Here is a 27,335-nt window from a genome sequence, read left to right on the forward strand (position 1 = left end):
AGCTGATGTTAACCCCTGTTTTCAGAGGCATTCGGTGTATACTAACCACTGATCAGAAGGAAGTGCAGGCTCTGTTAGAAATTTGTGGTCCTTTGTTTATGGACTGCCAAATTTGGTGACTAAAGTAGAAGCTTTGACCCATCTTACTAGCTTTTGTTTCATTAGAGGTAGGTACATAAGAGCACTCCCTGTTTGAGGTCAAGTGAATTCTGTGGTGCCCCTGCAAGCCAGATGTGAGTTATATGAAGGTTCCTTTAATTCCTCCCGTGAAGACTGTTTATTTTCATGCTTAAGATTTATGTCCAGTCTATAAATTACGTAAGGCATGGGCACTGTCTTCAATAACAGAGGCTGCTCTTGTTAATTAAATAAAGTTACAGGTTTGAGACGGTGTTAATAAGTTTAGCCTGTACTTCAATTACTGTTGAATTTAGCAATTAAACTGTATTTGTTAACTACTGAGAGTATTGGCAATACAAGCAAGGATTCCATTATCAGGTAATCAGAGAATAGTCGGTTAGATTTGATATTATTCATATGGCTGATCAGAAAAAAATCATTATGTAACTTTCATATTTTAATTTGACATCATGGGGCTGACAATTGCAAGAGTCTGCCATTTTGTTTCTAGTTTAGCAGAGTTGTGGGTAAGGCACTTCATTTCTTAAGTTTTACTTGCTTCAAAACTTTGATTTCTTGTCATTCTTGTTTAGACATCTCCTTTCCCGTAAAGGAATTGCGTAGTCTTGGCTTTGTAATTCTGGCTAACCAAAGCAGCAGTAGTCAGCATGTTTGCTCAGTAAATTCTGTACATGCAGCATTTCTGCAACAGGGAACACCATGGAGATGTAGTTTGGGGTGTACGGTACTTTCTCAAAGTGTGTTATATGGTTACAGTGAGAGGGGAGGTGCAGAGATTCATTTTGCAGTGTCTGGGTGACAGTTTTCAAACATTAATCATCGTATAGGACTGTCGTGGATTTGCATTTTATGTATTGTTTGTATCTGTGGTTTTATTTTGACTTGGTGACTTTAACAGCTTCATAATTTGGATTTGAATAAAGTGATATTGTTGAAATAGCATACAGTGCTGAAAATAACTCTGCCAGCCCTCTGGAGAAATACCTGTAAGTGCTGAGGAAAACTTTGTTTAAGACACAGGAATTTGCTGTTTCTCCCTTTGGCTTTTCCTGCTCAGTTTGCTTATGTATGATGATCATTAAGTGCAGGTGCTTGATTTGGTGAAATATCATTTATTTGTAAGGTCTTAGTAATTGTGTTTGTGCAGAACAGGCTGTATCTGAGTTACATATAGAAAGTACGAAGTGAATGCTGATAGCCAGTATCAAAATACATGATTAGTTTGAGTTATGCTTCCTAAAAACAAAAGTATGATTAAAACCCAGTTCATTTGAGGAAAGGAAATACAGATGTTCTTGCATTGCTACTCGTCTGCGCTTTCAGGCGTGTTCCTGGATTTGTTCTTGCTGCCTTTTACGTTGCCATTGTGCATGTTTTGTGTGTTGCGTTTGCACTAACAGCTTATATGGTGTTCTCCCTATATACAGCATGTGGTGCATGTCCTTAGCTTTTAGCTGGATCTTTTTAGTTGCATTTAAAGATCTGTAAATTTTTGTTTGGCTGTTGAATTGAGTTTTGAATACATTGATGCATCTGTAAATATCATCCCTCTTTTTGCTTTGTCTGCAACTCTTAAAACACAGCTTCCTTTCCTACCTTCCACAGTACAAGTTTTAATTTGCACTAGAATAAAGTGTTTATTTCCTTAAAGATTTAACAGAGGCTTTGGATGAAGATGCAGACCCCACAAAATCTGCACTGTCTGCAGTTGCAACTTTGGCAGCTGCATGGCCCCAGTTACATCAGGGTATGTGTGGGTTTCACTTCTTGTTTTTTTTACTGTTATTATTTTGCTCTGTATTTTAAAGAACTATTTTTATATTTATGTATATTTAAATGTCTATATAAAATAACTGTTCATTCTTCTCAACTGTAGGCTGCAATCTGAAAAACTTGGATCTTGATAGCTGCACTCTTTCTGAGATTCTCAGACTTCACATTCTAGCATCAGGTGCTGATATAACATCAGCCAATGCAAAATACCGTTACCAGAAACGAGGAGGGTTCGATACTACTGATGATGCTTGCATGGAGCTGAGATTAAGTAATCCTGGTCTCTTGAAGAAACTTTCAAGTACCTCAGTATATGATTTGTTGCCAGGTAATAAAAGACAGTACGTGTTAGAAATTATTAGATTGCTCAATAAGTGATTGATTTTTGCAACTGCTTCAGACCAATAATGGTCAAAATTTACTGTATCATAGATTAATTGAGTTTGGAAAGGATCTCTGGGAGTCATATGTAGACCAACACTCACCCCCTGTGCTTCAGTGCCTATAAGCACATCCCACCACATCAGAGATTGCAGAGTGCACTTAGTGCGCTACAAATGCTCGTTCACTTGTTCTTAAGTGAGAACAAATCCAGTTTGGAGTCTGTAAGAGTTAGCCTTATTATCAATTACATAGTGGAATATAAATATTGGTCCAAATTTTATTAGGAGAAAAGATGAAGATCCTTCATGCTCTCTGTGGGAAACTTCTGACTCTCGTCTCCACTCGAGATTTCATTGAGGACTCTGTTGATGTACTACGACAAGCAAAACAGGAGTTCCGGGAGTTAAAAGCAGAACAGCATCGCAAAGAACGAGAGGCAGCAGCAGCAAGGTAGAGCTAGGCTATGGAAAACTAAAGTTTGGTGCTACAAATGAGATTAATCCCTTGGTTGCAGAAGGCATATGAGAAACAGTAGTAATGTTTCTGTTCTATGCTGATTTCCTAGGACAGTAGAAAGGAGTGAAACTTAGTTGTGGTAAATGTCGTGTTTTCCCATGTTACTGCTATTTTTGGATGAGGTTTTAGTATAAAAGAAAAAAGATGTGGACAGACCAGATAGTAGATTAATTACAACTGGTTTTCTATATCCTTCTTACTAATAGGATACGTAAGAAAAGAGAAGAAAGGTTAAAAGAACAAGAGTTAAAAATGAAAGAGAAACAAGAAAAGCTGAAGGAAGAGGAGCAAAGAATTCCGGCTGTAGAAATATCTGTTGGGTATGATACATAGTATTACTGTGATGTATATCACATAGTACTTTTCAGCTTCATGGCCAGACCTCACATGTGTAGTTTCATTGACTTGATCATGTACAAAGGTATAATATAAGTATGTTGTCCTTAATGCTAATTTTTTTTTTCTTCATAGTGGTGTAGAATTGGTAAAACAGCTACCTGGTAAAAACTGCTTGTGTTTCTGTAGGGTATTAATTATACTTGTTAGATGAGGAAAGAATGTGTAACAAGCATTTTACAGAACGGTGTATACATTTTGGGAAGGAAACTTTTCTTAGACATGAAAAAAATTTACAGCAATGGAACTACACTAAGATGTCTCCAAAAATGAAGTGATTATAATAATAATACTCTTCAAATGAAAGTGTGAGTACCAAAAGACCAGGTTTTAGTCCTTAAATATAGAACTTCACATTTACAGTTCAGTGGGTTTCTTTGGGGCTTTAATATAGTCTGTGATTTACAGTTTATTTTTAAGAGCCTTATAGGTATTTTACTAGTTGAGTGCTTGGAAGATAAAATTACTGTTTGTGTCAAAGGTGCCATATTTTGGTTTTTATCATTCAGATTATATTGCATGGTTGGTTAGTTAGTAGCCTTTTGTTTGTTTTGCTGTGTCAGGGAGGAGGAACGGGAAGACCTCGATACTAGTACAGAGAGTAAAGAGACGGAGCGTAAAGAGCAGGACATGGACACAGTCACAGAGGATGAAGAAGAGCTGGGACCAAACAAAAAACGACGGAGGGGTAATGCAATAATGAATTTGTTTGTGTACCTGTGCATCTGCATGCATGCACCTGGCAAGCTCTTGTGTTTTATAGTAAAAATATCAACCTTTGCTGTAATTTTCTTTTAAGGAAAAAAAAAACCTCACACTCAAACATGATCATAATTAAGTACATTGAGCCAGCCTGGTGCAGTTCTTATGGTCAGCTGTATGTTCTTTCACACTTCTGTTTCTTCTTGTCTTCCACATGTGCTGTGTGGATCCCTCTGTCTAAAACATATTATGGTGTTGCCTAACAACCTATTACAAGTGTTTGCCCTTGTAGAGAAAGTTAGAGGAGTTTCATCTAATAGGAGATAGTGTGGGTTTGATTTTTTTTTTTCAACTTTTTTCTTCAACTGGTATTTCAAAAGAAAACATTAGATCAAGCATTTGGGTGTAGTTTGCCTTTGTTAATAAAGCAGCATGTCTCCTATACAAGAATAAAACCAGACTTATGCCTAGATTTCATTTCCTCAGCAATGCTCATAGGAATTGCAGTGCAGTAAATGGTGCAGCCTGCCGTTCATAACGAAACATAGATGTCACAGGAGGATGAATTGTTGATGGCTTTGGGCTACTGGCTCATCTGCGTCTTTCTGCTGGGAAGACTTTGTGCTGGTGTCTGTGAAAATCCTGGATGTTTGTGGACTTAAGTTGCAAACTTGTACAGTTCCTAACAGTACCTGGGATGGAAATTCTGAGTCATTCAGTAATACAGATTTACATGTTTGTTACAGTTTTGTCACAGCAAACCAATGAGATCCTAAACAGAATTTCAGGTTTCTCAAATACCCATGTTTGAGACATTGTGACTGGATGACAAGCAAGTGTTATTATTTCATTCCTACAACTAGGGAACTGAAGGTCACTCTGGAAGCATGTCGAACATGAGTGTTGACAGCACCTTTCAGGTTACATGCATCAGTTATGAGACGTATTGGTCTAGCCAGGACTTAATACTTTGGTAAACTAAAGAGATGAACTGTAATGTTTTCAGCTGGCACAAATTGAGGAGGGGAATAATAGTAAATATGTTTGAAAATTAAAGTAAGTAGGATACCTGAGTTTGCCATAGAAGTTGCTATGTAGGAATTCTGGTCTTTCTTGAGACCTTTGGGGGTTTAAGATCATCATTATTTTGAGTATGATAAATAAAGTCTGAATCACGGTTGGTATTCAGTAGTGAAGTTGCTAGAATTTTACTTTATCCTTATAAGATATTTCTATAATAAATTATTGCATTCTTAAAATTTTGGGGTTTTTGTATGATATTGAAGATGACAGTGTCAATAAATGAGACTTAGGCTAGTTTCTGCAAAGTGAATGTGTATATAAAGTGGCTACCTGTTGTTCAAGGGAATGGAGTTTAATCTCTTGAAGTTTTCTTTGATAAAACCAGTTTTGTCTCTTTACTTAACGGATGGTCTTTGACAGTGTAAGTCTGGATAACCAGAAAGGGACAGAAGTAAAACCTGCCCTTTACTTGAGCTTTTGAGTTAAAAAACATTGTATATTATTTGCTATCATACTTCTTTTTTTTTAACTCTAGGACGGAGAGGGCAAAATGGATATAAAGAATTTACAAGACAAGAAGAGACCACTTGTGAAAAGAGCGAACCTCTTACTGCTGAAGATGAGGAAGCATTAAAGCAGGAACAACAAAAGAAAGAGAAGGAACTGTTAGAAAAGATTCAGAATGCAACAGCCTGCACAAATATCACGCCATTAGGTCGTGACCGTCTGTACCGACGCTACTGGATTTTCCCTTCTGTCCCTGGATTGTTTGTAGAGGAGGACTATTCTGGTCTCACAGAAGACATGTTGTTGCCTCGAACCTCTTCCTTTCAGAATAGTGGACAGTCTTGCACAAATGAACCTCAGGTATTCAGTAAAACTGGAGAGTCTTTGAAATCCTCTGAATCTACCTCCAATATTGACCAAGATTCACACACCAGTGTTGTCGTAGAGGTGCCAAGGCCAGTATACAAACCAAACCGTTGGTGCTTTTACAGTTCTCGGGAGCAACTGGACCAACTCCTAGAGGCTCTCAATTCCCGAGGACATAGGGAGAGTGCCTTAAAAGAAACTCTTTTACATGAGAAAGGTAGAATATATGAACAACTAAACAGTTTTCCTGTGGAGAAATTCCATATTCCAGGTAAATGAAAGGTTCTTGGTCTTAATTTGGTTCTACAGATAAAACTTCTATATAATATTATAGAAACCTCTAGTTCTAATTTAACTGTAATTTCTAAAATCTAAGGATTATTCTTAAGCTTTTTTTTACTCGATGGAAAACGCGTTTTGTATTTTTCTTTCCTTTTTTCTTTTTCTTCTTGCTTGACAGACCTTTGTGGTATTTTCTGGTGTTTCTTGCCAAAAAAAAGCAGTAATTTTTCTGTGATCTTACTGCTTAGTAAACTGGGTTTGGCTTTTAAACAGACAACTTCAGGAAGTAATTTTAGCTTTGGAAAAGGATTAACTGGGGAATAAAAGTTAGTATGTGCTAAAAAGCCATGTAACTGTGTTAGTTGTTACATGGATTAACATCAGTGCAGTGGCATTTTGTGACATTGCTCTTTTCTGGGGATTTTTCCCTTTTCTTCCTTTGGCAGACAGTACACAAGGAAACAGCAGTATAGCAGATGCTTTTATGGGTTTTTAAACATAGGCGTGTACTGAAAACATAGGATTTTTCTTTTTTTGCCTAGCAAAGTATTTTGCCATTTTTTGGCAAGGCTTTGGCTCCAATCACTGGTAAAACTCGGCACATACAGGCTTACAACTTATGATGCCTTGGGTAGACCGTGTTACCAAAGTGATACCCTTTGGGGTAACGTTTAAGAAACGGCATTTTGTTCTTAATTATGACAAGTTACCTTGAGGATATGGGGTTATCTGTATTGGGGCAAGGGAGAATTATTCACAGCAGACACAAATTCTGTTTTCCTAGAGTATGTATGCTAGGACACGCTGTGCGCATCAGACACTGCTAAATGTATAACTGATCTAACATTTCTTTTGGTGGAAACTAGCACAGGATAGTTTTTGCATCGTTATTAAGCTTTATTTTGAGGCCTTTTTTCTATATTGTTATTTTTTGGTGAGAAAAATCTCCATCGTCTTCTGGTATGTCTGAGTTTGGATGTATGGGTCCTTATTTTCTTAATCGCTGCACCTTTTTCTGTATTTTATGTGTTGCTTTCTTCTCTGAAGCAACTCGATGTCCACAGACACAGATTTTTCTTCTCGTTCAGTGTTAGAACTGCAGAATAACACTGATTTTCATTTAAAAAAACCAAAAAACAGAGAGACAGCTTTGAACTTCATTTTAATAGAGATCAAGACATTTCGAATGCAGTGGTCCAGTACCAATGGTGCCACACCACTGTGTGATAAGCAGGGATAAATAGCCACGTGTAGATGCACTTGGCTGGGAGCTTTTCTGCTGTGGACTCCAGATGCTGCTCTATGCCTTCATTCAAAAGACTTGCAGGACAAGAGGGGTTCTCCTGCACTGTAGGCTGTGCTTCTGTGTTTTCCTGCTCAAGAGCATGGAAATAAAATGGATATGTGCTATTACCTGATTTTATTCCAGTATCTACTAGCTTTTCCTTGTCAATTATTTGAAAAGCTGTTGCTGCTTTTCTAGTTCTGCTCAAGAAAAAATACTGCATTTCTAGGACATTTCCACATCCAGGCATTAGAGTTGCTAGTCTACATTTTGAGCGTGTTTGCATGATTACTTTCAGTTACAGGGAATTGTTTCAGCAATTGAGAGCACCTTAGAAATTCATCCTGTGCTTTCTTAGCAACAGCCTTATTTATTGTATTTATTAAATACCTCTTAAATTGTTGCATGTACCTTCTCATCGCTGCACTCAAAGGTTTTAAGGTAAATCCTGTAAACAAAAATGTTCACCACCTATGCAGACTTGCAAGCACTAATTTAGGATTTGGGCAGACTTTCAGCTCTTTCCTGTGGCCCTTGAGTTTTTGCATGAACTTTGAGTTCTCTTGGGAGTAGGTTTTTACTTGACAACCCATCATCAGCATCTCTCACCTTGTTTTCATAAATTATCATGTCTTGCTTCTTTTTTCCCTGCCTTTAATTAGAGGACACAGTCTTGTCTGTGCCTGTATCATCTTATCTTTTTGCTTTGTTTTAATGTTAAGTTTTTAAAAGAGATTTTATCTTGTCTTGTTCTGTTAGGTTTTATGATTTTCAGTTGCACATGCTTATTTAAAGTGTTTCTGTGATAAAAGATACATGCAGGAAAGACAGTTGAAGAGTTCCCTTGCAAAGTAAGAGCAATCAAATAATACAAATGTGACTTTATTTCTTATTTATTTCTCTCTTTTCTTTCTCCTTGCACTTACAACAAGGTTGGTGTTACTTATCTACTACTTCCAAAAGAATTTTAAGACAGAAGAACTACTTTTAAATTAGCAAGGATTTCTCATGTGTTGTTATGATGCCAATCATCTCTTGGCCATCTATTGGTCATTATTACCTTGGTTGGTTGAATCAGATACCTTAGTTGGCACAGATGTTGGTGTTGGCAGCTAGCTACAAGAGGGGAATTTTGAACCCATGTATTCAGCTTGTTCTGTCTTGTATTGTTGTTCCCTCTGCCAACAGCTGCTCTAAAGGAACAAGTTCTACTAACACCAAATGACTTGCTGTTGTTGCAGAAAAACCTCAAAGTGACGTCAGACCTCCTATAGGACGAGGAAGGATGCAGAATGTCCATGATGGATCTCACCCATCTGCAGAGAAGCAGCTTGAACTGAGACTTAGGGACTTTCTTTTGGACATTGAAGATAGGATCTACCAAGGAACATTGGGGGCTATTAAGGTATTTGTAAATGGTAGAATGTAAGAACATAGTGGTGCCATCAAGTCTGTAACTTAAATGAGAACTCCTGCGTGCAGTGGTTTCAGTAAAAGCATAATTAAATTAAATGTAGACAGTAATGGGTACTAAAACTTTGTATCCTTTGATTCTTTAGAAACCTCAAATTTGTATGTTTGCTTCAGGTTACAGACAGACAGGCTTGGAGAGCAGCCTTAGAACATGGGCGATATGAGCTTCTGAATGATGAAAACAAAGAAAATGGTATTATTAAAACTGTGAATGAAGAATCTGAAGAAATGGAAACTGATGATCAGGATAAGTTTATTGTGAAAGACAGGTAAGAGCTATAGTTTTAATAATGGTTCGTCTCTCTGAGTTTTATAGCAGTACTCTGGTTTTGTTTGGCTGGGGGCTTGTTGACCTTCAAATTGTTTTTACCCTCAAATTCTTTCACATGGTGATTTTTTAAGACTGTTAATCTTAAAATGCAGGATTTTACTTTGGTTTATAGTCTCTAAATGATGCTGTTCTATTACCATGTAAGACTTAGGCACCGATTTTTATGTCTTTCAGTAGTTAGATACTACACTGCTCAAAGTAAACAATAATTGTCAAAGAAGGAACACATGGATTCATTTTGAAGTAATTTTAAATGCAGGGAAAAATTAAACTGGGAGTTGATATTTTGTTTTCCAGAAGAACCTCTCCCCAAAAGAACCCTGAACCAAAAAAAACATGAATAAAAAAATCTCCAACAAGCTACAAAACCAAAAACCACCAAACAAAACAACAAAACCAAAGCATTTCAATTTCTGAAAAGAGTAGGAGTGTTGAAAAGGAAAAATAGTGGTAATAACAAATCTCTGGTTGAACTGGGCTGTGTACCTCATGAGTCACAGCAAGAACCACCAGGGCAATGGGCCATGGTCTAGATTAACTTTAAAAATAGCAGCAAAATGGAGATGTGATCTTACAACTTGAGGAATGATAACACTTCTGTGGAGCAAGCTGCAACATAGTAAAAGGAAGGAAACCTCAAATCCTACAGTGTTGTAGCTGTGAAGTGTTTTGTGGTACTTTCTTTGGTTTTTAAACATTTGAGACAGATGTGGCTCTCTGATAGCGGTTCTTGTTGTAAATCAAACTTCAGAAATCCCAGAAATGGTGAAGATTTCCAAATTCTTGATTCTCAGAAGTTGCATACTTCTCAAAATAAAGGTCTACCTTAATATAGTTAATAAATATAAAATTGTATGTCTAGATAGGGTGAATTTTGAAATACTTCATGAAAAGAGATCCATTGTACTAACGAAAAAGACGTAATTGTACTAACATTCTGTTTGCCTTCTGTATTTTGTGATGCTTTCTGTTAGACTTCTATAAAAGCTGTATTTCTGAGTGGACTAATGAACGCTGTATTAGATGTTAGGATTTTAAAGTTCTTCAAGTTTTTTTTCTCGTTTTATTTCAGTTCTCATTCATCACTGTGAATTAGAATTTTCCTGTAAGACTATCCTTTGAATCAGAGTTCTCTGGTTGCATGCAAAATGGATGGGGTCATCCTATATATCAGTCATACGATTTACAGACATTTGGTTCCTGAAAATAACGGCATAGAAGTATTCCACCGTTTTAAGAAGCTGAAATTTATCTGTTTCCACTTAACGTTGGCTACTTGTTCCATTGCCAACTTTCAGTGCAACTGCAGAACTTTGTAGCTTAGTTTTTTTTTTTTCCATTTGATACTGACTCCATCAGAGTTTCTGAATAAAGTCTACTCTAATAAAGTCTTGCATATTAAATCAGACTATGAGATTCTGAAATCATGTGACAGATTGCTTTTGATGTAGGGCTTTTTATCCACCTCAGAGCAAGTGACATCTCATTAAGACCTTGGAGTTTGACTAGTGAAATGTAAATAACTACGCAGCTTTCTTTCTGTTTGCTTTCAGGCTCTCAAAATGTGTGTGACTGCAAAATATAATGAACAGCTTTTAAGTGTGAATAAGAACAGGGACAACCAAAAGCATTGCTTATTCACGAGAATAAAGCAGACTCTAGACAGTCTTAATTAGCTAATTTTTTATAAACCCCAATTAGAAATGGAATTTTATTTTCAGTAGTGTGAACTGCTCTCCTACGCGTTACTTTATGGTTCAGAAAGATTAACTGCATTTTGAAATGATTACCTTGTCTTTTGGTCCTGTTTTATTGGAAAACTACCTCTTCAGTGGTTTGGTTGGTTGGTTTCAGGGTTTCTTTAGGGGAATTTTTATTGTTTGGGAGGCTTTTTAACCACTCTTACGTAAAAGTTAGTGTTTTATAAAGATTCTCTAAAGATGAGAATATACAAGTTAACAATTCTTGATTTACATTTAAAAATTACTTTGTTTTTGTTATTATTATTTTCTTTCAAAAGATCTTTTGAATTATAGAGATCTGTGTAGCTGAACTTCTGCAGGTGGACGTGTTCTAAAAAGCTACACTTCGCCACTGAAAGTGTTTTCACTGAAAATTATTGGGACTATATTCTTCACAGAAATCGGTCATAAACCAGCTGATGGATGTCACATCACATTTTCTGGAAATCTTAATTGTTTTGAAAATTGTCATCCACATTTCTTGGAATTTACATAACTGTTAGTTAAAGATGATTTATCTAGATTAGCTAGGCTTGCTGAGCAAACACAAGAACTAGGATAGCTAATCACACCTGCATAGTATCCGTTCATGTCCATGCACGTAAGTGAAGTTAAAATAAGAAGCTTCTGTAGATACAGAGACTTCTAAGATAATTTAATATATTTCTCTTCTAGACTTGTTGGGTTGAAAACCGAAGCCCCAAGTGCTGCATCCACAAGCACAAGTACTCCTCAGCCAGTCAGTAATGTGGTCCACTACTTGGCGTCTGCACTGCTTCAGATAGAACAAGGAATTGAACGCAGGTTTCTCAAAGCACCTCTTGGTGAGTCCCAGATTTGAAACTATGTCTCTAGTCCTGTGTAAGATTTTGGAACTAACAAACCAAACACACCCCAACACTGCAGTAAGACCCCCAAACCGCTTATTTTGCAAGACTGGATGCTTTAGAAGGACATCTCGAGGAAAAGAACAACAAAAAGTTCACCTTGTTCAGCAATTACAGAACACTTACAGTAAAGGATAAGAAAGATTTACATTGCAAACATTAAGGTTCTCAGGTTTTGCTTTTGTGCTGTAAAACTTGGAAATAAAAGGTTGCAAGAAAAATTTAAACTAAAGCAACATTATAGCTTGACTTTGACACATATTCCTTACTTGACTTCCTCTGATGAGGTTCCAGAGGTGAGAGAGAGGATCCAAAGTGCATAAAGTCAGTTTGTTTTCCCGTGATCCCTCAAGTCTGGATTCCTTAGGATCCCTTTGCAGTTCAGAAGTGGACTTCTATCTTAAAGGAATGTGTAGAGGTGATTCCTCCTTCCCAAGGTGGCTGTCTTGGTCAGACTTCCTGTCTGGATGGCACACTGGGGATGAGCTGTGCTCTGTGCTTGCCGGGCTGCTTTACCTCTCACCTCTGGTTTGCCAGTGCAGCACATTCCAGGGTCCTCCAGAGCAGCAGCTGTTACACAGCCTGGTAGACTGAGACTGTCCTCTGATAATCTCTGTGTATAAGATCCTTCTGCTCTGTCAGACTCTGCTGCAGTAGTTGAAGAAAAAAATGCAGGTTTTGGGCTGTTAACACAAGATGTTAATGCCCTGGGGCACAGTTGACCTGAAGTTGTTTCTGCATCTTGGTTGCTCCTGCACAGAGCCTGCTGTCTGGGTATCAGTTGTCACTGAAGATGGGTTTGAGCTAGAGTTGTGCCAGAGACCGACACGTGGGCATGGGTTCCCTTCCACAAGCTTTTGATATCAGTGTGATGACCTCTAGAAGAGGGAAGTGCAGCAAATGATTGAGATGAAAGAGGAGAGCTCAGGAATAGTTGAAACCGCAGCTGTTTAAAAGCTTTACTTGGCTGAGTGTTCGGTCAGCTCAAATATGTCTGCACTTTCCAAGCCAGACATGATACAGCTTATTTCCTGCTATATGACTAGATTGCAACCTGTGTGAGAGTTAATTGACAGTACCTCTAGCATTTCTCCTACTTTTCATACACAAGTTGTAAATACATCGTGCATTATATGCCTCCATTTCCATACGGGGTCTGAGAGTATTTTGCTGAGAGGCCCTTGCTGACAGCTGTAAGTTTACTATTCCCCTTACGGGGAGGAATTAACTGGCTATGGCCATTGATCGTGCATCCTGAATTAGAGGAAAAAGACTAAAGGAAGAAAAATGCCCTAGGAGTATTTGGGAAGAAAGTTTTTTAGCAATCCTCTGACTTCTTTTTGGTGGTTTCAACTCTGCCACAATCTTATGTTGGTTCAAGGCCTTACCTTTGGAATGATGGTGGGTTGGGTTTGTTTTTTTTTAACTTAGAAATTCTTTTCTCCTAGGTATTTTATACTGAGTGACAAAGGGAGTATATAAGGAAAGCAAATATATGTGGTTTGCATGTCTTAAATCTCTGATGTTTGTTTACTGTAATGTGCCTGTGCATCTCTTCTGCTGTGAAAAATCCTACTGCTCTAAGATTACAGTAATGTATAGAATAACCTACATCACTGAGGAGCAGGAAGGATCCCAGGTGTCCTCTGCTCTGGCTTACTGCCCTAATCATTAAGCAACAGGGTCAGGTTCCCTCTTGCTTTTTGGTGCCAATTGTCTCGTGTTTTCAGTTGCGTAATGGGCTGCTTTTAGCAGGAGGTGAATCTGAATGAAGGCAAGATTGCATATGTGTAACAGATATAGAAAAGTTCTCTACTTAGCTTGACAAGGAGGTCTTAGTAGTGCTACTAAGGCTTTTAATGAAAAGTGGACACTTGTTATTGAGGACTGCTGCGTGCTCAAAGCTGTGATACGTTTTTTCCCTGACCCCTCTATAGTGTGACCAACAGCATTGTGATGATAGAAATTAAGCTCTAAGTTTGTAACCACCCGAGTTTGGTTTGAGGAGTTTTTGGTTTTGTTTGACTGGTCTTACATAGATTACTGTGTCTCTGCACTCTTCTTTTTTTTTTTTTTTTTTTTTTTTTTTTACCCCTAAGAGGAGGGGTGGTTTTTTAATAGTTACTCCAGTTACGTAAGGGAACCGTCCCTAGACAAAATGCCTGGCATATCTGTTTCTCATGTTAAAAAATTTGGATTATCAGATTTTGGCTGATTGAGTTACCATTTAAGTAGAAATATTGGTAGTCAAGCAAGTGCTAGGAGTTCTGTTTTGGTAGCAGTGCAGGGGAATGCTTGCAGTAAAAAGGGTGCCTCTGCATTTCTGCTTTAAACCATACTGAAAATGCTCTGTCTTTGTCATTATCTCAGTTCTTGCTTTCGCTGCGAAGTTTCTTCGCCCTCTATTCCTCCTTTTCCTCTGCTCTGTTCCTATTAGGGAGTGGAGCCATACGTAACAATTTTTAGCTTTCATTTATGGCTGTTAGCCCTAGAGCCAGCACACTGAAATTCCCTGCAGTCACTGGCAGGTTTATTCTGGTGGCCTCCAGGGTGCAGAGCAGACAAAGGGACCCAGCACAGCAGTAAAAGGACCAGCTGCTCCTCTCGGCTCCGTTTTTGTTTGAGGCTCTATCAGGCTGCCAGGAGCCTTGCTGGTGATTCTGATAGGTTTAGAATTGAGGTGCATACCAAATGTTCAAGTGGAAGAGCAAGAAAAGGCTGACAGAGAAGATAGCGATGTGAAAGGAGATCTGGAAACCCCAGAAATGGCCCCTTCAGCCTCACAGAGCTGCTAGATGCCTACTAATCTTCTGTTTTCTGGTTGTTAAATGTAACATGATTTAAATTGTATGCATTTCTTAATTATGTACTGTATTTTTGAAATCCTTTCATTAAATACTACTATGAAAATTTGGATTTTCTTTCTTCAGTGCCGCCCGAGGTAATGTTACAAGAGACTCGTGGAAAGGAGGGGGTGCAGTTGCAGTACAATGTTTTCCTGCAAAAATTTCAGAGTTAAGATGTAAAAAAGCCTTTTTCTTTTTTGAATAGTTGTTTGAAGGAAATTCTGAAGTGCTGCTTCTCAGAAGAAAATTGTTTGAGAAGGAAGAATACAAGCTGGTTTTGTTATGAAATTTGCTTATTTTTTGATATAAATTTCCTTACATTTCAAAATACTTTGCAATGCAGTAATAAGTCTCATCATTCCTTTTACAAAGGTATGAAAGTTGAGGTATAACATGAAGTGATTTGTGTGTCCTGGAGTTCATTGAGGCATCCACAAAAACGTCTGCCTTCTGCTCTAGTTCAGGACTTCAGTCATTTAAGCATCCTTCAGGTTTCCATGCAAAAGGTTGGATTCTAATTCATGGCAGCACCTTTGATGGAGGGAACCATTTGCCTACATTGTAACTTGTGCCATGCACTTCTTGCAAGACAAAAAAAAAACCCAAACCAACTTTTTTGCTTATCTTTATTGCATTCCTTCCTTTTTAGGTTTTATTTTTTTGTTTCCTGTACTCCCAAAGCTGTTTCCTTTCCTATTTATAACTGTCCTCATAATTAGTATATACACATACTTCGTTCTTATGCTTTCATTACTTCCCTGCAGAGTTTCATGAGCAGAGGCAGCAAAAGTGGAAATGGGCTTTTGTATGATAAAGTATTTTTGTTTACTCTTTAGAGAAGACAGTCAAAGAAGGTGCCTTGTAATTGGAGCAGATGAGGTTGACCATGGCTCTTCCTTCCTGGGATTTTAATTTAATCATTTTAATACTCGAGAACACTCTGCACAAAAATATCCAAAATACGTTGTTTCAAGTGGACAGATGAACTTATTCTCTTGGTCCTTGAGAACTGTGCCCATAACCTGGCTACATTTTTTGAGCTGTGAGGAGGTTTGTGGTAGCACAGACCAGACAAATTGTTTGCTGAGAGAGAAACCTGTGATTAGTATCTGCTCCTGTGGCCATTTGCACCAGAGATGGACAGAAAGGTAAGGCAGGGTAGGATTCAGAGCTTTTAGTTCAAGCGTTCTGTTTGTAGTGGGGCTCAAAGTAAACGCTGGCACGTGCAATTCCTCCATGCACAGTACTCCCTTACCCTTTACTGTCTACCTTCACTGTGTGCACATATTGAGAACCACTGCTCAAGTCATGTTTTTGGACTTAAAAAGTATGGAATATAAAAATTAATTTAAAATAATCTGCCGTGCTTTAAAAAGGTATTTGAAATAACTCTATGAATTTAATGTTAGGTAATGCAGAAGATGATGAAAGGCACCACTGGGGGTATAAAAGGAGGAAGAGAGTGAAAGACAAGACTAGTCAGAGAGGTGGTAAATTTTAAATGTTACTTATATTGCTAAGAATTAGAAAGCATTGAATATTTAATCAGGTTTTTTTTAATTATTGTTTTTTACTTAATTAATTTTGTAGCCAGTTTTTTACATTGAAGATGTTGAAACCAAAGCTTTAAATGTGAAACAAATACAGCTCAAATATTTAAAACTAAGAAAAAGGTTTCTGCAACCAGAAATAAAGAACTGATTTTTTTTATCACTTTGGGACCAAAATCTGCCTGTTCACATAAACCTGGGGGGTTTTTTCACCCTTTCTTTTAATTTCCCCATTTTTTTCTGAAACTTTACAGCTTTGTGCAACTGCATCTCCTTTCTAGAAACACTAAAATGGAAAACCCTTCCTTGAACTCAATTAGCTATTGACAGATGAGTGCATAGATCTGTCAAATGACTTCATTTGCATTGTAGCAAGGCTTGGAGGACTTAGCTGACAGAAGGGTATCCCACAGCGCAGTGTAGAGCTGCTCAGACACAAAGGAAGAGGCCATTTCTCCCTCCAAGCTAGCAGTATAAATGAGAAAGATGATGGATGGAAGAAAAACATGTTATTCCTATTTTACCCCTTGGGATCTGAAACAGTGGGTGTTGTTGAGCTTGTTTCAGCAGCAGGATATGCTGAAGCAGGTTGTGGTCAGTAATTTTTATCTCTACTTGCTTTGCAAATTTGCCGTTGCAATATATTTGTCGTGTCGTGTGATGAACTTTATTGGTGAGCCACTCTAGACTGCAAATAACCTCCAAATAAAAGTAATAATGCTCAAGCTGTCATTGTTAGCCAAAGAAATGCTTACCAGACTACATATATGCTTAAGATAAAGTGTCTTTAAGAGTAAGAGTTACAGTACATAACTGATTTAAGGGATTTTAATTTTCTTACTGAATTAAAAAAAAATACATGGAGATACAGTGCAGTGCTGTGTAAAGGACCTTGTCCACTGTTTTCAGAAGACTGAACTTAACACAGAAAGCCTACAGATTAAGTAATAGGAAATGTTAGGAAATACAGGTTTGCACTTCAGGAGTGGCTGTATTTTATTTATGAAGCTGTGTTGCCTGTTTAGCCTCTGCCTTCTCCCATCACTTCTCTTGTGCTGCTTGCTGCTAATGCAAATGTATGCAAGATTAGACAAATCCTGGCAGCCAGTTGATGAGAAGGCAGAAGGGCCTTGCCAGGAGAGCAATTAGTCTCATTTTTGTTCTTTCATTTTATTTGTTGTTAGATATTTTTCTCTTCCTATTCCTGAGAGTAAGCCATTTGGCAGACAGGTGCATCACAGGCCATTCGTGTGCCCACTGTCAGTAGTGCAGCAGGCAGGGTGGCATTTATACACTGGACTGCATCATTAATCAACTGAGATCATGCAGTAATAGCTGGACTATCACTTTTAGAAGGGAAGTCTGCAGACATTTCCATAATCAAAAGCACAGTTGTATTGTCTCTTCCTGTCCTCAAACCCTCTTACTTTAAAATGCAAGAAATAACTTTTGGCTTCAATAACAAAATGAGCTTTCTGCTCAACAGCAGCAGCAAGTGAAGGGTGTCATTTATACTTTCTGCTCTCTCTCAGGTTCTCAAACAGCCTATTTGCTTCTCTAGCTCCCAGCTGCCCATTCCCATTCAGTACTGCTCTGCTTGCTATTCAGCGTGTGTGTTTGTGTGGCCGCTTCCATGGCCTGGAAAACCAAAACTATTTGAAAATAACATCTAATTTCTCACCATTTATTTTTAACTTAATTAGGAACTCAGGTGTTAGTTGGTTGACACTTGAGGTGCAGCACACAGCGTAGCACGCAGGTCCCTCCTCCTGTGTGCTAAATTGGTTAAAAGGTATAAAGGAAACAGTTATATTTCATCCATCAGTCACCCGACCTGGTCAGCCACACAGAGGTGCAGGTGCTTGTGAAGGCAGAGTGCAGGGCAGGAATGAAGGCAGTGAGGCATGGCCAGAGGGCTGAAAAGCTCTCTTGATAGACTGTACTGGAGTAAGTGTAGGTGCCCTTCGAGCTGTTCTTTGCCAGTGAAGTTTCAGGTACTCTCTTGAAACATTTTGGGATTTCTGAATGTAAATACAAAGGAAGGTAAATTGGACATGTGATCATTTTGCATAATCTTAAGTAATTATAACTTAAGTATAGGTTTTATACTTTATAAATTGAATCAAATTAGGTTTCCAGGTTGATACCTGAGTTTACTGTCTTAGGACCATACATAGGTCATTAATAAGTTGAATAATTATTGAAGAGTAAAATCTTAAAGCTCCAGCATCTTGGAAAATATGGAGAAAATACTCCAGTACTGAAGAGATAAGACAAAGGTTGAATTATTATCCCAGTTTGCTACTTGCTGTCTGTTTGACAGTCAGAGTATTACCGCATATTCTAGAATAACCTGGATCTTTGAAAAAGAAGTTTGATAATTTTGTGGGGGTTTGTCATTTTTCTTATTTTTTTAAATCCCCTTCTTCAATGGAAGATGCCAGTGATGGTGGACGGTCCTATAAAACAGTTCTGGATCGCTGGAGAGAGTCACTTCTTTCTTCTACCAGCTTGTCCCAAGTCTTCCTACATCTGTCGACATTGGATCGAAGTGTCATCTGGTCCAAGTCCATCCTCAATGCTCGCTGCAAAGTGTGTCGGAAGAAAGGCGATGCAGAAAGCATGGTGCTGTGCGATGGCTGCGACCGAGGGTATCACACTTACTGCATCAGGCCCAAGCTGAAGGTATCTCAGGAGAAAGATGCGCTTCCTTTTCCAACAGAACTTGAAGAGTTCTTAGAACGTAATTCCATGTTGCTAATGCTTTTTCTCTTCATTTCCCCTTCTGTTTCTAGGTCATTCCTGAAGGAGATTGGTTTTGCCCAGAGTGCCGACCAAAACAGCGCTCTAGACGCCTCTCGTCCAGACAGAGACCCTCTGTGGAAAGCGATGAAGAGACTGCTGAACAACTAGAAGGGGAAGAAGATGCAAACTATGATGAGGTGGGACAAAGTGAGGAGGAGCATTATGAAGAAGAGCAAGATGAGGAGGATGAATCTCAAGAGGAGGAAGAGATAAGGTAAGTAGGCCTGTTAAAATAACCATCCTGATCATTATGTGGAGTAATCGTTCAATAAGCATGTATCTTGGAACTCTGGTTTGAAAAAGATGTTTATTTTTAGAAAAATGGCAGCTTGTTATGAACTTGGCTCTTACAAAAAGATTTAATACTGACAAAAGCCAGGGCCACTGGACTTGGGCTCACTTTTCAGGATAAATATTCCAGCTTTGGATGTATGGGTGACAGAAGGCCATCAGAGTTGCAGTTCTGTACAGCTACTGTTTGAATGTAAAGTGGAGAGAGTTTCAAACAGTAAAGGTTTTCTGGAGAAAACCTGGAGTTATTTTTGTCCAGTTTTGAATTTTGGAGGACAAGATGCATACGGTAAGTATTAGAACATTAGGGAAAACAATCCATCGGGGGCCACATGACATGGGGAAGGCTTGAGGACTAATGCAGTAGCTGTTTAAAAAAGGCCAACAAACCAAACCACCCTTACCCACTGAAAAAGCACCCCAAAACGCTAACACCAAAACAAACAAAACCCAGACAAACAAACAACCCAAGAAACCTCCTTGAAAAACAACCAACCAAAACCACTACACAAACTAAATAATACAAAGTGATAATTTCAGTAAAAATTTGATTTGATACACATGCCAACAACATAAAAATGGAAGGACACTTTTCTGATCTCAGAGTATTTTTATTCTATTTTTGGTACAGTCTTTGAATTGACTAAAGCAAGGTTGTTTGCAGCTCTGATAGAGATTCGGTAGTTGGAGAGAATGTGCACGTCCTTGAGAAATTTATCTCCGGGATCTTATCTCTTCCCTGTAAAGGAAGGGGAGTCTTGAGTATTAGTTATAAACCCTGACCAGAGCATAACTCTTACATGTAGCATTTTACAACCACATTTTATTTATGTGGCTGATAATAATGTTCAGAAATCCTCGTAGGTAACACTTACTGTGAGGAATAAGTGATTTAAAGAAATTGTTAGCTGGTGCTCCAGTTAATATATTCCTCTTGCTTAAGCTGCAGAGGTGATCAGAATTCTGAGCATTTCTTTAAGCTATGTACTCCACTTAATAATTAAGAGACCCCAGAGCAGTACTTAAGATAACGGTACTTATGGGTGACTGACTGCATCAGGTTGCAAGCCAGCTGCTTGCCAGTTCAACCTTGAATGGCTTGGTTTTTTAAATGCTGAACTAGAAAACTGAGGGAAAGGAGACAAATGGAATTTTGGACTAAATAAACGTAACTATTCACTTTGTAGCCCATCAAAGCAAGGAAGATCCCAGGTCAAGTTTCCATTAAAAATGAGAGCAGCCAAACTCAACAATCCATTCTCAAGTCAGAACAGCCAGCGTCAGGCAAGATATGCTTCTCGGAGCCAGCAAATCGAATCTTCGTCAAAAATTACCAGAAGGGGTTTAAGAAACATAAAATCAGCCTCTTCAGCAGTGACAAAGTCTACTTTAAGGCTTAATAGCCGGACCACTCGTCAGAGCCAAAGTTCATTACAAGCAGATGTTTTTGTGGAGTTACTCGGTCCTCGAAGAAGACGAAGAGGAAGAAAGAGTGCTGGTAGCACACTGGGAAACAGCCCTTCCAACTCCCTTGGATTTAGAATTGTTGATACCACAGACCCCAGTGAACGGCTTAGGAAATTTCCAGTTTCTGCTTCAAAGCTTTCTCTTCCTGTTGCCGAACCCAAGAGAAGAGGCAGAAAGCGACAATCTACAGGTTAGAGAAATGTGTTTATCGCAGCAAAATCTACCTTCTGTTCCTTGCTAAAATACTTGCGTGGTAGAGCATGGAGACGAGAAGTAGTGGTTGAAGGCAGTTTTGCCATTTCCAATGAGACAGTTTCTTTCTTTTGCAGTGGCAGAAGTGAACCTTAAAACTTCCAGCCATCTGAGGTTTATCATATCCATAGTTGAAATTTCATATTTGCAGGCAATATGTTCTGTAATAAGCGGATAGAAAATTTGAAAGTGCCTTAACCCATGCAAATGTTTACTTGTACCTTTTATGATTTTATTTTATTAAAGAATTAAACAGTGAAGAACACAGATAGCAAGGTAGTGAAATTTGGAATATACATGCAACAAGAAACTGCTAGCAGAAGAAAAATGTTGTCTGTCTGATATAGGGCTAACAGTGTCCTTGCTTGTTAAGGTAATACTTTGATGGTAAGGAAATACTTGGAAAGATACAGTAACCTTTTAAAAAACAAAAAGGACCCAGCGTGGGACTGAAGAGTGTAAAAGAGCTCGCACTCCAGTGTAGCAGCCTTGTATTCTGCACTGTTTCTGTCAGTCACTATTCAGAATTTCTGAGCTTTTCCTTTAACCACCCTGCTGACTACTCTTGAAAGCAGATAAAACCAGTCTGAATAGAGGTTTTGTGAAAGTAAAAGTTAGGAGCAGGCAGCTTATTCTGTTTTTTTCTCTAATAGGGCTTTTCTTCAAGTGTTTAACAAATTGTTTTAAGATTGAAATCAGTGAAAAAGAAAAAAATCATGTTGAAAATTACTGCAATGGAGGAGGCACCCAGCTAAGTTCTGGTACTTAACATTTCTTATGGCAAGAGAGACATTTTAGTAGTAAATTACAAGACTGGAGTTAATACTTTAGGCCAAACTACATGCCTTGTGCTTTTAAACTACAGTTTTAGTGCCCCAAAATAATGGTGTTTCAACCTTTTCTTCTTAATTTTTCTTGTCGGACTTTAAATTTTATCTGGGGGGATGTTGGGGTTTTTTTTTTTTTCCAGAATCATCTCCTCCGATATTGAACAGGAGAAGTTCAGGACGTCAGGGTGGAGTCCATGAACTCTCAGCGTTTGAACAACTCATAGTGGAACTGGTGCGACATGATGACAGCTGGCCTTTCATGAAACTGGTTTCCAAAATCCAGGTAACTGACAGAACTGCAGAGGGAACAGTAATGGAGTAAGAGAGTCCTGCTTGCTGCTGGTAAACCTTGGGAATTTACAGCATAGCTCAAACGGGGGGATACAGCCAAGCAATGGCATTCAGGAGAACTCTTGCATTTCAGCTCAGCTATTTGGTTCCAGAAATAACTTTTACAATTGATGAGGTATTAGCAAAATTTTAAGTACGCTTTTTACTGGACATTTTAAAATGTGAAACGCTTTGGTTTGAAAAACCCCACCAAATAAGTAGAGCACAGGACTGCTAAAGGTAAGCTTGTGGTTATTAATTAATTACTTGAATTAATCTTTAATTTATGCAAAGAAATTCTGAGAACAGACCTGCAATAAATAAGATAGAAACAACTTCATGCTGATCTTAACTACAATGCAGTAAAAAGATGATTCTATATCTTCATTCTTTATTACCTTCTTGTTTAAATTTCAAAATACTCAATGATAATGTGGGCAGCCAAAGTAAGCGCTGCTCCAGAGGTTTCTACCACAATAAAACTTGCCAAAGCTGCTTTCTGCAGGCTGCACTGGCTTGTCCATTGTAAGGCACTGCTGGAACTATCTGACCCTGCCAAAGTGCCTGTCCTTTCCAAGCCCTCTGGGGCAACTCTGCACACATTCTTGGGGATCTAGAGTTTGGTGTTTAGCAGCTCTGCTAAAATTAGCAGTGATAGCTGTTTAATGAAGACCTGAAACTCTGAATTTGGAGTCACAAATAGTTGGAAGGATTCATCTATGTGGACAAAGATAATGACGTACAAATGTGAATGAACAAAGTGTGGAGGAGGAGGGCAATTTTGGATGAAATGGAGATTAGTAACTGTCTACTAGAGTAGTCATTGGAATATAGAGAATTCATTGGAATTATGTTGGGAAGGGCAAGAATCTGGTGAATGCAGTGGAGGATTCAACTTAATTTTGATGCTGAAAATAAACTGCTAGAATTCAGTGCATTCTGGTTTGCGTGAATCAATCACTAAGGGATAGTCTCTGTATAGTTGGAAGGTAAAATCCATACCTGACCCAAATTTTTTTCATCATCATAGATATTTTGGTTTAAACTTTTAGCTGCCTTTAAGGCAATGTAAAGAATACATTGAATGGTCAGTGCACAGCAAGCCAGAAAGAGAAAATTACTTTTCTTTTTAATAATTACATAAACAGCACTCTTAAAGGGAAAGGAATGAAAAATACGTTTTAATTCCATTTTTCTACTAACTCTTCCTTTAGGTGCATTTACAGGTTGCACTTGGTCTATAGTAAAATTACAGGCCACAACCAAAAACTGGGTTTTAAAACACACATGATGGTGCATGTGCGTATCTTCCCTTGGAGGGGAGGAGAAGTCATGTTTGGATCAGATACCTTTTGCTTATGCTTCCCCCGCCCCACTTTGTGAGACAGTCACCCTAGCCATGGTGCTTACTGGAACTCAAAATTGGATCCAAATGATCAGTACACTTAAAGGTTAGGCAGTCCTTTTCCCCCCCTGGCTCTTGATCCCATAGACATTGTTCTGGAGTGGTGGCCTCTCTCTGGTACCTGCGCACAGTCTCCTGCTTGCTGCCCTTCAACACAAGTAAATGGAATCTCAGAAATCTGAATGAGTAGTGGTTATTACTCATGATTAAAGAGCTTTGGATATTGTAATATATTACAGGAAAAATAAAAATTTTAAAATACTAGAAATAATTTTTGTACTTGACAGATGGGAATAGCTGGAACGGCATAATGCTTATCTGTTCATGCAATTTTCTTACTTTTCTTTCTTTCTTAGTTGTTCACAGGGCATTTAGGTGTAGATTTATTCATTAAATTGCTGGCTAATGTTTGTTGTAATCTGCTACTTTAATGATACAAAAAAAAAAGAAGAGCAGTGCCTGAAAACTAGTATTCAGTTCAGGCAATGAAGGTAGTTGTGTAGGACTCCTCTGCTTATTTAAAAGCAAAACATAAATGCTTTTTGATTAATGATTTGCTTTAATGTTTTACATAGGCAGAATTTAAGCTTCCATTTGTTTGTTCATGAATCTTTTTGTTTGGATTATTTTTTTCTTAGGTGCCAGACTACTATGATATCATCAAAAAACCTATTGCCTTAAATATAATTCGTGAAAAAGTGAATAAATGTGAATATAAATTAGCATGTAAGTATTATTTATTGGAAGGAGTATATTGTATCTGTTTTTTCACTTCAAATACTTGTCCTAAAACAAAACTGTGTCAGATGATTAGAAAGCTGAAATAGTGTTTGCTTTGGGGTTTTATGGTGTGTTTTGGTTTTCTTAAAAGAGCAGTTACTAATAATTTTTTTTACTAAAATCTGTTGATCTTAGTTCCTTTACTGCTAACATACATGATGGATAGATAAGAAATAGGCAATTATGAAACTTCTGGTAATTTCTCAAGCCTTTAATATCAATGAATGGCACTAATGACATATTAGAAAAAGTACTGTTGTTCCTGTCTGATTTGTATTTCCCATATTGATAATCAGAGAAACTTAAGAATGTTTACACGGAACAGCGCCAATACAGTGATAGAAGCTTGATACACATAAAGATGTTTTTGTGTTGCAGCTCTGCCTAGAAGCACTGTACTCACTTATTGATGTCATACTGGTTTATCAGACTGCTGTCTGATGACTTGAAACATACTAAATTAATTTATTTTATTCACTAGCTGAATTCATTGAAGATATTGAGCTGATGTTTTCGAACTGCTTTGAATACAACCCTCGCAACACAAGTGAAGCTAAAGCTGGAACTAGACTTCAAGCTTTCTTCCACATTCAGGCTCAAAAGCTTGGACTTCCGATCACATCTGGTAATGTGGACCACACCGCTCCCGCGGCGAAGAAGTCACGAATTTAACCTCTGCCTTCCAAAGGATTTTTTGAGGAAATTTATTACATTCATTAAAATGGATTGTTAAATTACGCAGTCGTCATGTCTATTTAAAGCAATAACAACTGTTTAACCACCTTGAAGTGTGGCCTGCACTATATTCTCAATATAATATTAAGCACTCAGGAGAATGTAGGAAAGATTACCTTTGCTACAGTTTTATTCAGTGTCTAATAATTTTGATAGATGTACTGGATACAGTACTGGTTTACAGAGGTTTTGTACATTTTTAATACATTCATGTGTCCAGATATCTTCCAGAAGTACTTTGTTTTTTCCTGCACAAAATAACCTTGTTTCATCCTCTAGATTTTGTAGGAGCTGTGGTATTGAGGGCTTTATCAACTCAGAGAAAATCTTCTGCTGTAACACAGTTGAAGAAACTGTGTGTGTTGTTAAAACTTGTTTGAGCATATCTTCTCAACACTAATGAGTACAACTGCATATCTTTTCAAGTACTGTACCAGTGCTGGCTGGAGGTATTCGGTCTGAGTTTATTAAGTAGATATTTATTTAGCATTCAAAGTAATTTGTGAATTTGTTTTGTATTTATAAAATTTGTACTTGGGGCAAAAAAAAAAGTCCCATAACTTTTTAAATTTTGGGGGGTGGGGGTTTGTTTGTTTTGTTTGTTTGTTTATTCCCCTCTGACTTGATGATCAATCAATAAATACCTTCTCGTGTCCCTGGCAGTTCTTCTAGCAATGAGTAAATTTGCAGGACTGTACTCTTAAATTTCTACATTCAGCTTTGGAAGTGTACAAATAAAATGACACATTTTTTCAAAGTATGTTGAGCTTGGACTTCCTCTTGAGTTGTACAGCTACACCACCTTCCCATTAACTTATGAGGACAATTTGCTGGAGGCAACACAGCAGAATCTGGTTCCAGTGTGAGTACCCCAGCCAGCACTCTGGTCAGCTGCAGCCACTGTGATACCTGGTCTCTCCGGGATGCAAGTGTCCATCAGTATGTATGGAGTAACGTAAGTAGTGCAAGTTGTGTGGATCTTTAATTTGGATCTCTAACAGTGTAAAACCTCACAGATTCGCTCAGTTGACCAGCACCTTCTTTAAACTGTCCTTACTGTGCTTGATAGTTTTACTTTCAGTGTTTATTAATTTAAATTTATTAAGCTCAGTTTGAGTTAATAGGTTTAAATCAGTCCGGCCCTCTTGGAGATATGCCACACTCAGAAAAAAGTATGAAGTAGAAGTTTGGGGATAGGAGAGAGCAGTAGGAAAAACTGAAACACGAGGCTTGCTGTTGCAGCATCTTTTCCCCATGTTTATGCAGTTTTGTTAAAGGGTTAAAACCTGAATACGCTTCTAACAATTACTTGCTATGTAGCTGTGGGCTTTCTTTGGCTGTTGTATTGCTTATGTTGCCTTAGAGGTGGCAAGGATGAGCTTTCCCATTAGGGAATGGATGGCAGTGGGTAGGAGACTGATCAGTTCAAAGTGTTGCAGTTGTGGATTGGGGACTTTTTAAAATAATTTTCAAAAATTTTAAGAATGAGAAGGGGGACGGATGTTGTTCAGAAATGTCTGCTAATATTTCCAAGTTTCTGTAGAAGCTTTCCTATTCAGAGCTGACATCCCTGTCCAGATTAAAGAGACATTTTTTTGTTCCCACAAAAGAAATGTTCCCACTAAAGAATTCTGCTGCTCGTATTCCTTGCAGAATTTAGCAGACTTGATTGCAGGGTATAAGTTGTACTTGATACCCCTGCATCTGTCCAGTCCCAAGAGGCTGTGTAAGTCCTGACTAGTAGGTTGTACAAACAGTTGTGCTCATTCTTGTTCACGTCAATAATCCCCATTGACTTGAATGTGAATACATTTTGAGGAGGGCCACAGTGAGCTGAATAAGTCTGTCTGTGGCAGATGCAATTTAAATAATTTCTATCCCAAACCTACTCCCAGCTGCCCATTCCTATCACTCTTTTTCCAAGGTTATTTCCTTCAATAGCATCCCCTCAACAACACAGCTATAATTTTGAGTTTGGATAAAGCAAGTGGGAGCAGTCCAACCCAAATCTCTGCTTATGATAATGGTGTTCGTATGCTTGTGCTGAACAAAGTTACAAATTTCCCTTTAAGTTTGCAAGCCTGAGGCCCCACTTACATACACTGAAGGTGAAATACAGGGAGTAGTATTCTGCTTTGAACAGCTGTGCATAAAATAGTCCTGTCTGCCATATGTGCAGTTCAGATCTGGCTGTCCTTGGCTTTAGTGGTGTTTGCGGTGCATGGACCGAGTTCAT

General features: G+C 38.2%; 1 protein-coding gene across 4 annotated transcripts in view; it reads left to right on the forward strand.

Moving 5' to 3' along the window:
• BAZ1A (bromodomain adjacent to zinc finger domain 1A) overlaps positions 1-25,101 on the forward strand; it is a 64,079-nt gene extending 38,978 nt beyond the window's left edge. For 3 of the 4 annotated variants that reach the window (XM_040067483.1, XM_040067482.2, XM_040067484.1), the window contains exons 13-27: positions 1,793-1,888; positions 2,018-2,242; positions 2,583-2,748; positions 3,021-3,134; positions 3,774-3,898; positions 5,471-6,079; positions 8,617-8,780; positions 8,963-9,117; positions 11,597-11,745; positions 18,642-18,889; positions 19,000-19,223; positions 20,488-20,957; positions 21,990-22,132; positions 24,223-24,310; positions 24,846-25,101. In XM_040067483.1, coding sequence (XP_039923417.1) covers positions 1,793-1,888; positions 2,018-2,242; positions 2,583-2,748; positions 3,021-3,134; positions 3,774-3,898; positions 5,471-6,079; positions 8,617-8,780; positions 8,963-9,117; positions 11,597-11,745; positions 18,642-18,889; positions 19,000-19,223; positions 20,488-20,957; positions 21,990-22,132; positions 24,223-24,310; positions 24,846-25,036 — 3,167 coding nt within the window. In that variant the 3' untranslated portion in view covers positions 25,037-25,101. The remainder of the gene's footprint in view (positions 1-1,792; positions 1,889-2,017; positions 2,243-2,582; positions 2,749-3,020; positions 3,135-3,773; positions 3,899-5,470; positions 6,080-8,616; positions 8,781-8,962; positions 9,118-11,596; positions 11,746-18,641; positions 18,890-18,999; positions 19,224-20,487; positions 20,958-21,989; positions 22,133-24,222; positions 24,311-24,845) is intronic. The other variant, XM_040067485.2, reaches the window with a different exon arrangement.
• The last annotated feature ends 2,234 nt before the right edge of the window (positions 25,102-27,335 follow it).

This window comes from Hirundo rustica, chromosome 6, assembly GCF_015227805.2.
Source record: "Hirundo rustica isolate bHirRus1 chromosome 6, bHirRus1.pri.v3, whole genome shotgun sequence".
Taxonomy (NCBI): Eukaryota; Metazoa; Chordata; class Aves; order Passeriformes; family Hirundinidae; genus Hirundo; species Hirundo rustica.